This window comes from Odocoileus virginianus, chromosome 31, assembly GCF_023699985.2.
Source record: "Odocoileus virginianus isolate 20LAN1187 ecotype Illinois chromosome 31, Ovbor_1.2, whole genome shotgun sequence".
Taxonomy (NCBI): Eukaryota; Metazoa; Chordata; class Mammalia; order Artiodactyla; family Cervidae; genus Odocoileus; species Odocoileus virginianus.
In genome coordinates this window covers 10,048,249-10,061,630 of record NC_069704.1, presented here as the reverse complement: position 1 = coordinate 10,061,630, position 13,382 = coordinate 10,048,249, and the positions used below count along the sequence as shown (strand labels likewise).

General features: G+C 36.9%; 1 protein-coding gene across 1 annotated transcript; it reads right to left on the bottom strand.

The window, feature by feature from the left end:
* Positions 1-4,018: 4,018 nt before the first annotated feature.
* On the bottom strand, positions 4,019-8,744 carry ZNF883 (zinc finger protein 883). Its single transcript, XM_070459122.1, is given in 3 exon segments — positions 4,019-4,640; positions 4,642-5,175; positions 8,740-8,744. Coding segments are annotated over 3 exon segments (1,017 nt in total). The 3' UTR covers positions 4,019-4,162.
* Positions 8,745-13,382: the final 4,638 nt, after the last annotated feature.

The window sequence follows — 13,382 nt, the reverse complement described above, 5'->3', positions numbered from 1 at the left end:
AACATACAAGCAGCTCATGCAGCTCAACACCAGAAAAATAAACAACCCAATAAAAAAATGAGCCAAAGAACTAAACAGACATTTTTCCAAAGATGACATACAGATGGCTAACAAACACATAAAAAGATGCTCAACACCACTGAGACAATACATTTCTGTTGTTTTAAGCCACCTAGTTAGTGGGAATTTGTTCCATCAGCCCCAGGAAGTGAAAATGCATGTCTTCAGTTTCCTATGTCTGTATTCTGCCCAGTAATGAGCGCTACCCTATGGAATAGGCCCTTGGGTATGACGTCACTGCAAAATTCATACAAGCTTTGTCATCCGTTCAGTTCAGTCGCTGAGTTGTGTCCAACTCTTTGCAACCCCATGGACTGCAGCACGCCAGGCCTCCCTGTCCATCACCAACTCCTGGAGTTTACTCAAACTCATGTCCATTAAGTCAGTGATGCCATCCAACCATCTCATCCTCTGTCGTCCCCTTCTCCTTTCACCTTCAATCTTTCCCAGGATCAGGGTCTTTTCCAATGAGTCAACTCTTTGCATGAGGTGGCCAAAGCACTGGAGATTCAGCTTCAACATCAGACCTTCCAGTGAACACCCAGGACTGATCCCCTTTAGGATGGACTGGTTGGATCTCCTTGCAATCCAAGGGACTCTCAAGAGTCTTCTCCAACACCACAGTTCAAAAGCATCAATTCTTCAGCACTCAGCTTTCTTTATAGTCCAACTCTCACATCCATACATGACTACTGGAAATGCCATAGCCTTGTCTAGATGGACCTTTGTTGGCAAAGTAATATCTCTGCTTTTTAATATGCTGTCTAGGTTGGTCATAACTTTTCTTCCAAGGAGTAAGTGTCTTTTAATTTCATGTCTGCAGTCACCATCTGCAGTGATTCTGGAGCCCCCCAAAATAAAGTCTGCCACTGTTTCCACTGTTTCTCCATCTATTTGCCATGAAGTGATGGGACCGAATGCCATGAGTGAAAAAGCTGGCATAAAGCTCAACATTCAAAAAACAAAGATCATGGCATCCAGTCCAATCACTTGTCATAAGAACCCTACAAATTTATTTTTGCCCATTTTTTTATTGTGAAAGTTTAAAAACTAATTTTAGATGTATTTGTTTTGTATTCCTGGTTCTGCCCTGAAAAGTTGGGTAACAATGAATGACTTAGATAACCTTAGCACCTTAATTTCTACACTATTTAATTTAGTGACCAACAAATGTTAGTTTTCCTTCCTGTAAACCTAATATAAAAGGTGTAACTTTTAAAAGGGCTCTTCACTGATAAAATGGTTATATCCAATCTTTTGTTCCAGATTTATTCCTTTTTTTCTCCCCCTAAAGCAATATCATTTTTTTTTGTTTTTTTGTAATGATTTGCAGAGAACCATGCCATTATAATTCTATCAGCAGTTATAATAAAGTTTCTTCAGAACTTTAAAATTTGTGTCTATCCAATAGTGTTTATGGAAGGATCCAAAGGAACCCCAGGTTTGTGTGCCTAGGTCCTGTCTTCTGGAAAACTGCCACAAAAAGGCATTCAATTATTCCCTTCTGGAATTTAATTTTGTGCATGTTATGAGGTAATTATTTTTCTACATAAACAGCCAGTTATCCCAATATTACTTACTGAATAGTCCATTATTTGTTTTGAGATACTATTTTTTAATCACATATAGAAGTATCATATGTAAGTATTTCTCTTTGTTTTCTATGCTACAGATACAGTTGTTTCATCTGTGGTATACCAATTATTTTGTTTCCTACAGACTACCATTTGAATTACTTGGTCAGCAAGCCCTATTTCGTTGTTTCTAATTTTTAACAGTCACTTCGTTATTCTAATATACTTCAGTATGCTAAATTTCATTTTTAAATCCCATTGAGTGACAAGGATGCTGACAAGTAAGTGTGGGAAAGAATAGTATTTTCAACAAAGATGTGTATATATACATCTTTTGATTATATCTCCACCTTGTAGTTCTACTAGTTGGATTTTCTAGTTATCAAATATATTATCTCAAATTATGTCAGCTTTTCCCCCCTCTCTTTTAAATATTACTGGCTCATACCTTTTTTCTCTTATTGAATTATTTTCTCTTGTTTACCTGTGAAAGTGAAAGTCGCTCAGTCATATCTGACTCTTTGTGACCCCCATGGACTGTCCATGGAATTCTCTAGGCCAGAATACTTGAGTGGGTAGCCTTTCTCGTCTCCAGGGGATCTTCCCAACCCAGGGGTCGAACTCGGGTCTCCTGCATTGCAAGTAGATTCTTTACCAGCTGAGCCACAAAGGAAGCCCAAGAATACTGCAGTGGGTAGCCTATCCCTTCTCCAGGGGATCTTCCCGACCCAGGAATCAAACCGGCGTCTCCTGCACTGCAGGTGGATTCTTTACGAACTGAGCTATCAGGAAAGCCCCATTGACCTGTAGAACAATGCTAAGAATGGTGACATCAAACATCATTTGTCTCATTCCTGCTACTGAAAAGAATGTTCTAGATATTTGCAGCATTTGGTAGGTTTCTGATAAATATCCCTTTTCAATTTAAGAAAGTTTCTTTCTGTTCTTAACTTTTAAACAACATCAGTTAAAAAAAAAATCAGTGCCTACAGAATGTTGCCAAATGTTTTTATAGCATCTGGTATGATATTTTCTTTCTTTATTAATGCATATTTTTACCTTTGAACTAGTTTGGAAGTCCTATGATAAATGTAAGTATTGATTTTTACTATACTACTAGATTTCGCTAGTTAATGATTAAATTAGAAATTTTAAATTCCCTTTTATTTGTATTTATATTCCTTTTCTTACTCTTAGATAATGTGTTTCTCCTTCCCCAACATTATCCTACTTGCTAGAGCTTATATATTGGTTTATCAAATGCACTTTTTGTACTTATTAATGTATTCTTTCATCTCTATTAATGCACTCCTTTTCTTTGGGCTTATATTGTTATTTGGTTTCCTATCTTTTTAAATTGAATACTTATGTTCCAGTTTTATCATTTTCTAATAACAGAATTTTTCTGTTTGGATTTATTCTTTTTTACAAAGTAGAAAAGAATAGCTTTATTGCTTTGCTAGGCAAAGGGGGCCACAGGAGGCTAATGCCCTCAAAACTGTGTCTAGAATTATTCTTCAGCACAAAAATTACTCAGAAAATTATTTCTAATTTCTAATTTTGTGGTACTATTTTAAGTTGTTGTTCTTTTCTTTTATCTCATTGTGGTAAAAAACATAAAGGGACCAAAACAAAAAGGGAACATAAACAAAAAGGGAAGGTTTGTATATTTCTCTCAGGGAGAATTTATTTAAATTTTCTTTGTAGCCATATATATAGTCCATTAAAAATATTCCATGAATACTGGAAAATAATGCATATTATCTCTGAGGGAAAGCATTCTTGTCTATGGCTATTTAATTAACCTTGTCAAAAGTTAAAATTCAAACCCTCTATAAAGGTGTTGCTTCTACATTTAAAAACAAAATGAGAACCACTAAAAAGATTATATATAAACAATTTTTATCATCCCTCTAAGATTCCTGTTATCTGAAAATACTTCTACTGTAAACAAATATATACATTTGTAATAAATTATCTCTAAAATGAATTTCTTAAATGTCTTTTAAAAATTACCTTCAATTTTAGAGATGACTACTTCCACTATAAGTTTTTATATCAATAATAGCACATTTTTCAGACGAATTACAAAAACAGTGTTTCAGACTTCCTTGGTGGTCTAGTTGTTAAGAATCCATCTGCCAATGCAGGGGATACAGGTTCAATCCCTGGTCCAGGAAGATCCCATGTGCCTCGGGGCAACTAAGACTGTGTGTGCACTCTAGGGCCCACGTACACCAACTACGGAGCCCATTTGCTGCAATTACTGAAGCCTGCACACCCTAAAGCCCATGCTGTGCAACAGGAGAAGCCACTGCATTGAGAAGTCCATACACTGCAACTAAAGAGCAGCCCTCACTTGCCCCAACTAGAGAATGCCAGTGTGCATCAAGATCCGGTGCAGTCAAAAATAAAAAATAAATTTGATGTGTTTCTCCAGTGTTTCTTCTCAGTACAAACATTATAATACTGAGTAAATGAGTATTTTGCCTAAGGTTTTTCTTGCATAACAATTCTAGAGAATTTCACTACTGTGAGGGCTCAAGGGTTAGGGATGACCTATGGCTGCAGGCTTTTCCATATTCATTGCTTCTATACAGTTTCTCTGCTGTATATGTTTGCTTACGTTTAGTAAGGGCTGAGCTTAAGCTGAAGGATTTCCTCCATTCATTACACTGGTAGGGCTTCTCTTCTCTATGAGTTCTCTGATGTCTAATTAGTGCTGTTCTACAGCAAAATAGTTTTTAACATGCATTACACTGACAGGGTTTCTCACCAGAATGTAGTTTTAGATGTTCAGCAAGGTATGTACTTCGGCTGAAAGTTTATCCACATTTCTTACAAACATAATGTTTCTCTCCAGAGTGAGTTCTCTGGTGTTCAGTAAGATGTGCACTCCAATTAAAGGCCTTTCCACATTCATTACACTCATAGGGTTTTTCTCCTGTGTGGATTCTCTGATGCCAGATTAGTGATGAGCTGTGGCAAAAAACATTCCTACATTCCTATGTAGGGATGATCTATAACAGCTTTTTCACATTCATTACATTCATAACATTTCTCCCCAGTATGGACTTTTTGATGTTGAATAAGATTAGTACTCTGACTAAAAGCTTTTCCACATTCATTACACTCATAAGGTTTCTCTCCAGTATGAATTTTCTGATGTTGAATGAAGGCTGGGTTGTGACTGAAGGTTTTTCCACATTCATTACATTTGTACAGTTTTTCTCCTGTGTGAATTCTCTGATGTCAGATTAGTGATGAGCTGTGGCAAAAAGCTTTCCTACACTTCTTACACTGGTAGGATTTCTCCCCAGAATGAGTTCCTTGATGTTCAATAAGATGTGTGCTCTGGCTGAAGGCTTTTCCACATTTGACACATGCATATGGTTTCTTTCCAGTGTGACTTCTTTGATGTTGAGTAACGGTAGAAATACGGCTGAAAGCTTTCCCACACTCATTACAAGGATAGGGTTTTTCTCCAGTATGTATTCTGTTGTGATTTTTAAGATTTACCACATAAATTACATTTATGTTTCTCTCATACAAATTTTCTCAGATTCCATTAGTACTAAGCTATGGCTTTACATTTAGGTTGTTTCCAGAATAAGTAAGGTTTGAGGTACAAATGCATCTTTTCTTATAGCTAAAATTAGTTTTCATTTGTAAGTTACCTTTAAAAATACTGATAGAAGCAGAATTGTGTTTTAAGCTCCAAGCATTTGTGTCATAATTATGACATCTTTATCTTCTAGAAATGCCGAGTTGTTTAAAAAGATTTGAGCCGAGATTGAATATTTCCCTCAAACTATTATATTCACGATCTTTCTGTTGAATAGCTTTTCCTTATAATTTAATTTTACTTGTGTTTACCCAACTGGTTATTGAATTCCTATTCTTCTAATGTGTAGAACCATCATTTGAAGAATTTTCTAACATCATGCTGTGACACTATTTGTTTTCCTGAAGCTTTGTGCTTTGGAATTAAGGCTCTAACTTTGGATATAATATGCAGGATTAAGTAGAAGACATTATTTCTTCCCTCTGGAATGTAAAGGGGAAAACAAAGCTCACTCATCAGTTATAGAAAAATATATTTTAAAAATAAACCAGTGCTGATAAAACAAAAATAACACAGTATAGGTTCAGACTAATATGGAAGTTTAAAGAAGGAGAGATTAATATAGATAAGTGTGGTAAGAGAAATGACAGCACTGAGACAAAAGTCATAGAATAATCAAAGATAAAGATATAGGGACTTCCCTGGTGGTCCAGTAGTTAAAAACTCACCTTTCAGTGCTGGGGACACAGGTTCAATCCCTGGTCAGGGTACTAAGATCCCACATGCTGCAAGGCAACTAAGCCCATGTGTGACAACTACTGAGCCAGTGAGCCTCAAGTAGAGATCCTGCCTGCTGCAAACTACACAGCCTGCATGCTCTGGAGCCCATGCACCACTAGAGAGAGCCCACAACAACAAAGAGTCCATGCACCTTTGATCCTACATGCCGCAAATGAAGATCCTGCATGCCACAAGTAAGACCTGATGCAGCCAAAAATGATATTTTTTTTAAAGATAAAGATATAAAAGTACATGACATGACAAAGAGTCAATGATATTAATTCAAATACATGTCTTCGGAAAGCAGAGGTAAAAATAAGAAAGGAAAAATAAAATGGGATCATATAATAACAACTTCTGACAAACAGAAATACTATATAGTAGGAGACAGAAAAAATGAAGTTTCCTGTCATAGTAGCAATATGATAAATGTGTTATGTTTTAGATGAAGTGCTTGTTAATTTCATCTAACATGGATAACAGAATAAGGCTATCAAATTCAGCAAAGAAAGTATTATAAAAATGACATGGGCCTGGATTAGGATAATACATAAGAATTTAGTATGTATTCTAAAACACAAAAAGAAAAAAAACAAAAATGTACTGACATTGATTAAGAATTTTTTGAAAATGAGGTTCATAAGTATATTTGATTTTTAACCAAGAAAGCTGGAATTAATGGTGGTGATACTAATAAAGGAACTAATAGTACCAGGTAATGGTGGTACAAATGATAGAAATACTGAAGAAGAAAAAAGAGGCTACTGAGAGAAGGCTGGTGATTTCACGTTTTACCATAAAGTGGTAAAACTTGACCATAAAGAAATAAAGTGAAGTGGGACATTCAAATAGAGACATACTCTAAGCAGGGAAGCCATGGGGAATTCAAATGAGATATGTGAGCTGAAAAAAATGTATCAAGGCATTAATGACATGGGAGGACTATTTTTGAGAATATCAGAATGCATGAATTTTGGGGGATAAGAAATAAACAACTAAAATATAAACCTTAAAAGGACATGCATTTCTGCTAGGGAGGAAGTGAAACTAACAACAAAAAAAAAAGCACCTGAAAAGAGATTAAAACAGAAAATAATCTAGTGATGTCACACAAGCAAAGACAAAATATCAAATGCAGCAGAAAGCTTGAGCCTGGGAAGAACTAAGAACAGGCTTCCATCAAGAAAGAATTCAGGGTTCGGGGGTCTCTTAAAAATAACTTTAATAGAAAAATAAAGTGCAAGTTGCTCAGTCACGTCTGACTCTTTGAAACCCCATGAACTCTACAATCCATGAAATTCTCCAGGCCAAAATACTGAAGTGGGTAGCCTATTCCCTCTCCAGGAGATCTTCCCGACTCAGGAATCAGACTGGGGTCTCCTGCATTGCAGGCAGATTCTTTACCAACTGAGCTAAAAACAAATAATCAGAGTCTAAATTTGAAGATTAAAGCAGAATAGAATTGAGGCTCTTAGGCAGGAGTATAAAAGTTTGATAATGAAAGGAGAGAATAAAATTAAAAGGTAAATAAAAAGGTATTGTTGCATAAGATGTTCTTATAAAAGTAAGAAAAAAATTTGAATGTCTAAAATTAGAACAGGGAGAGACTAAATTATGAAATAATCACTAAATCAAGATCCTAAAACAGAAAAAAACTGAGTTTAGGGTACAAATAGAGAGACTCATTAATGAAAGAGGACTATCCCTTCCTCTGAGATCACTAAGATATGTGAGAAATGAGGCTGAATGTTGCTCCTACTAGGCAAACTGTTTTATACACAGACAAGAGAAGGCTCTGTCCATGGGATTCTCCAGGCAAGAATCCTGGGTGGGCTGTCATTTCCTTCTCCAGTCCGTGGGGTTGCAAAGAGTCAGATGTGACTGAGGAGACTTAGCCCACAGGCAAGAGGAGGCTATGCACAGTGGACACGAGCCAACATTTCCAAGTCTACCACCTCCCCCCAACAGTAAAATTAGAACCTCGTCCCACCACTGCAATGGACAGATGAACTATTATTTACAAAGATTTCCAGCTACTTGGTTGTAACTTAGTTACCTGATTCTTGGCTAAGTATTTTGTGACATTTCTCCATTTTTCCCCTCTGTTATATATTAATATGGTTCTTTCTACTTAGCTTCCCTCATAGCTCATTTGGTAAAGAATCTGCCTGCGTCCTGGGTCAGGGAAATCTGCTGGAGGAGGGAAAGGCTACCCTTTCCAGTATTCTGGCCTGGACTAAGTCCATGGGGTCGCAAAAAGTCAGATGTGACTGAGCAACTTTCACTTTCACTTTCCTACTTAGAAGATAATATTTTATTTAAAAAACTGATGCTAGGAATCTTGGTGAAGGATATGAGCTTGGGTGTTTATGATGGATCTCAAAGTTGTATCTGAAGTTGTCTTCAAGAACTCTGAAATATAGGAATGTTGATGCTGTTAAGGCAACATAATTATCTGTGTACAATATTTTGAAGAAAGAAGCAATTGACTGTTTACTAATAAAGGAAATACCTTGTCTCCATGCACAAATAAAATTTAAGATCTCTGGTCCCTAAACTCAAAGACCAGCTCAGATAAGTATTGGTAAATACCATAATCCCATACACTTTGACATTTGAGGAAAAAGCCATGGTGTGTGTGTGTGTTAAGTCACTTCTGTCATGACTTTGCAATCCCATGGACTGTAGCTTGCCAGGCTCCTCTCCATGGGATTTTCCAGGCAAGAATACTAGAATGGGTTGCTATTTCCTTCTCCAAACGTCATGGTAATCTATAGGAACTACTATAGAGAGATGCAAAAAATGGGAGTCTGATCCTATTCATATATAACCTGGAGGAGAATAGATCAGCATCAAATATTAGCTAGATCTGTTTATCTCAGTAAGCAGGTAGAGTTTATTGTGGGACTAGAACTAATAAGATAACAATATCTAAGACCTTCACAAATTTGCATCACACAATTAACTCCCTTTAGGATAATTTCACACTTGCCAAGCAGTATCAGGTTTTGCATCCACAGATTTAACAACCATATATCAAGTAGCATTTACTATAGAAAAAAGATCTGCATTTAAGTGGACCTATGCAGTCCAAATCTGCATTGTCCAAGCTGATATATGTATCAACTGATGTTGATATATATATATATGTACATATTTATATACATATGTGTATAATTTTTGGACTCCCCCCCTTTTTTTTACTACTAAGCTACTCCTATGCCAATACTATACTACATTAATTACTGTTGTTTTTTACGCAAGTTTATCAGGTAGATAAATTCTCTGTGAGTGTTCTTTACAGAAATTTTTGGGCAGTTTTTTGCATTTTAAGTTTCGATGAAGTTGAAAACAAATGTGACCACTCCATTCTTAAAAATCCTGTCAGGGGAGTGGGGTTGGAGGTTAAGAATTACACAACCATCCATGACGGAATAAAAGAAAGTGGATTCACCCTCTTAGCTTAAAGAACTCAGAAACTGGACAAAAACATATAAAACAATGGTTTTAAGACACTGGATAACAGTGCAGAACCATGATACTTGAAAAATAGATCCAGTGAGCTCTACAATTGCCCCAGTCTGCATCCTGGAGGAAGACTTCAGGATAAATTCTCAGGGAGGAATATTTCAAAGAGAGTCCAGGGGTTCACTGACTTGAAGAGAAAGAGATCAGATAGTAGGGAGGCCAAAGAGTTTACAGTATTCAAAGCAGATTACTCAACAGGAATGAGCTGCACAACAACATATAAAAATAACATATGAAAAAGCAGAGTTTTTGTCAGGAATGTAAGTTGGATTAATGTTTAAAAGTCAGGAAATTAAACTATTAATAGTTTTAAAAGGAAATACCATATGCCATAGATGTAGAAAAAAGCATTTGATAAATTTCAATATGCTTTCATGATAAGAAAGCAAAAAGAAACCTCTTAGACTAGGGATAAAAAGGATTTTTTCAAATTAATAAGGGATATCTTATTAAGAGTGACAGGTGGGCTCGGCAGCTGTGGCGCATGGGCTTAGATGCAGCATGTAGGATGTAGGATCTTCCCAGATCAGGGATCAAACTTGTGACTCCTGTATTGGCAGGCAGACCCTTGACCAGTGAGCCACCAGGGAAGCCCTTTAAAAATAATAACAATAATTTTACTTATTATAAGTTTTGTTTTAAATAACCCTAAGTATTTTAATGGCAACCTACTCCAGTACTCTTGCCTGGAAAATCCCATGCACGGAGAAGCCTGGTAGGCTACAGTCCATGGGGTCGCAAAGAGTCGGACACAACTGAGTGAGTGAACTGAACTGAGGTATTTTAAAAAACTTAACTTTCAGGAAGCATTTAACAGGAGGCTTCCTGTGTGCTGCTTTGGATCTGTCAGGAAACCTTTGGACCTTATTAATTCCTGAATAGTCAGGAATTAAGAGGAGAGGCACACCTTTCCCAGGACTGAGGAATCCAGGCATTTCCTTTGTTAGTTTCTCATTATAGTGATAAGTGCCCTCTTCTCTAATAGGGATCGCCTTGTATTTTGAAGTCTGAAATTTTAATTTTTATCTTTGCTGAGAATAACTACCTTGTAAGACAGTATATATGCCCACACCATGTTGATTAAAACACCTCTGCTCCATCAGAGCTTTGGTCCCCATGTCTTTCTTTCTTTCTTTCTCTATCTCTCTATTTCTGGCTGATTCCCTGGAGCACGGAAGCTGGCTGAGTAACCCAGGGAATATTAGCCTCTCTCCTTCTTTCACTCTCTCATTGTCGACTCCGGACCACCAGGTTCTGGTCCATTAAATGATCAACACTTAACAGGTTAGAATAGTCCTCTGTATTTGCCATTTCTGATGCTCCCTTGAAGAACCAAGTTTCCATCTGGTATTATTTCCCTTAAGTCTAAAGAAATTTATGGTATTTGGGGATAAATTCTCTTAATTTGTTTATCTAAAATGTCATTATTTCACCTCCATTCTTTAAAGGATATTTTCGCTGGCTATTGAATTCGAGGTTGAGGTTGAAGGTTTTTGTTTGTTTTTCTACAGCATTTTAAGGATACTGACCCACTGTTGTCTTCTGGCCTCCACAGTTTTTGATGATAAGTCACCAATCATTAACATTGCTTTTATCACATAAAATGTGTCATTTTTCCCTCTGGCTTCCAAGATTTTATTTCTATCTTCAAGTTCTAGAGCATGTTTAGGATGTTTCTAACCATGGTTTTCTTCATTTTTTTCCTATTAGGAGTTTGCCAAGATTCTCAAATCAGTACATCATTTACCAAGCTTGGGGAAATAGCCATTATATCTTCAAATATTTAATATGTCCCATTCTCTCCTCACTCTCCTTGTGAGGCTTCATCTACATATATGTAAGGCTTTTTTTTTTTTTTGTCCCACAGGTCACAGGTTAATGTCTTGTCATCATTTTTCTCTCACTTGTTCGATCATTTCTACTGATCTATTTCAAGTCAAGACTCTTTTCCCTGTAATTACATTTGGTACATTTATCTTGTGAATTTTAAATTTCAGCCATTGTGTTTTCAGTTCCAGAATTTTATTTTGGTTTTACTTTAGTTTCCATTTCTTCCCTGAGTTAAAAAATCTTTATTCATTTGGAGCATATTTTATTTCATTAAGCATAGTTATAATATCTATATTATTAGATATCTATCCTTATTTGCTATTCCAATTCCTGGGTTGGTTGTCTATTTTCTTGAAATGGGGTCACATTTGCCTAATCTGAATTTTCTTGTATTCTAGATATTGTGAGTGATGAAAGAAAGTAAAAGTGAAGTCGCTCAGTCATGTCCGACTCTTTGCGACCCCATGGACTGTAGCCTACCAGGCTTCTCCGTCCATAGGATGCTCCAGGCAAGAATATTGGAGTGGGTTGCCATTTCCTTCTCCAGGGGATCTTCCCGACTCAGGGATCAAACCCGATCTCCTGCATTGCAGGCAGACGCTTTAACCTCTGAGCCACCAGAGAAGCCCCTGTTGTGAGTGATAAATCATGGCAATTCGGGATTCTGTATATTTCTTGGAGGAGTGTTAATGTTTTTATCAAGTAATTAACATTGTTGAACTCAAACTTTAAACTCTGTCTCTGCAGTAGCAGCACAAAAGAAAGCTCAGTTCAAAAGACAAAACGATAGCAGTTGTGCCATACATGCATGGTTCAGGGGTCAGCCGAGACTAGGGCAGGGTTTATTCACATAATTTGAGGTCCCCCCTCTTCGTGTCTCTTTTCTGGGATTCTCCCTTTATTTTCCATAGCTGTGGTTGCTATCAGAGAAGGCAATGGCACCCACTCCAGTGCTCTTGCCTGGAAAACCCCATGGACGGAGGAGCCTGGTAGCTGCAGTCCATGGGGTCTCGAAGAGTCGGACACGACTGAGCGACTTCACTCTCACTTTTCACTTTCATGCATTGGAGAAGGAAATGGCAACCCATGCCAGTGTTCTTGCCTGGGGAATCCCAGGGACAGCGGAGCCTGGTGGGCTGCCTATGGGGTCACACAGAGTCGGACGCGAGTGAAGCGACTTAGCAGCAGCAGCAGTGGTTGCTATAAACTCAGTCTTGTGGTTTTTCATGTTTAGGAAAAAAAAAGTGTGATTTCTCTCAAATTATCTTCCTCTGTCACATTAAATCCTATCTTAGGAGGGTATCATACTTTATTTAATCATTAATTGGCAATTAACTGCTTTATCCAACTTCTGTGTGTTCTGTGATCATTATAGTGCACCTTAACTGTGTATCATAGAACAGATTCCTGGAAGTAGGAGTGCAGGGTATACTGTCAGATTTACATTTAAAAAGGTTGTACAAACTTGACTATGAAAAGCAGTGTATGAGAGGTTTTTCTTGTTTTTTTTGCAAACCATGTGTCTTAGCCAAAAAAAAAAAAAAAAAAAAAGATTTTTTTTTTCAAATGTCTAACTGGGAAAATGAAATCCTTTAAAAAAATAAAAATGAAAATCATCTCTTTACTATGCTCCTCCTCACCAGAGAGGATGCCCATACCCTTTTTCTCAGAGTATGTATTTCTGTCTTGATTCTGGCTTAAATAAATAAACTGCCTGTGTGCTCTCCCATAAAAAGAGAGAGAGAGATCTTGCTTTCTACCTCTCTTGCAAACCTGATTATTTAAAATTTTTGATTTAATAGAAAATTTTCTTACTTTTTCCTCTTCAGTATGTTCAGCATCTTTCTCTTTCCACACCTTCAGATTCTAAAAGATGTTATGTCTGGAAAGCTCTTTCATCATATATATGACTCGCTTCTGCTCTCTTCAAGACTGTCACCACTAAGTGAGATTGAGCTTACTCCATCACCACTACCATCAAATTTTAAATTGCATTCTCTTACAACTGCATTCCCCTTCTCTGTTTTGTCCTTTGCATACCACTT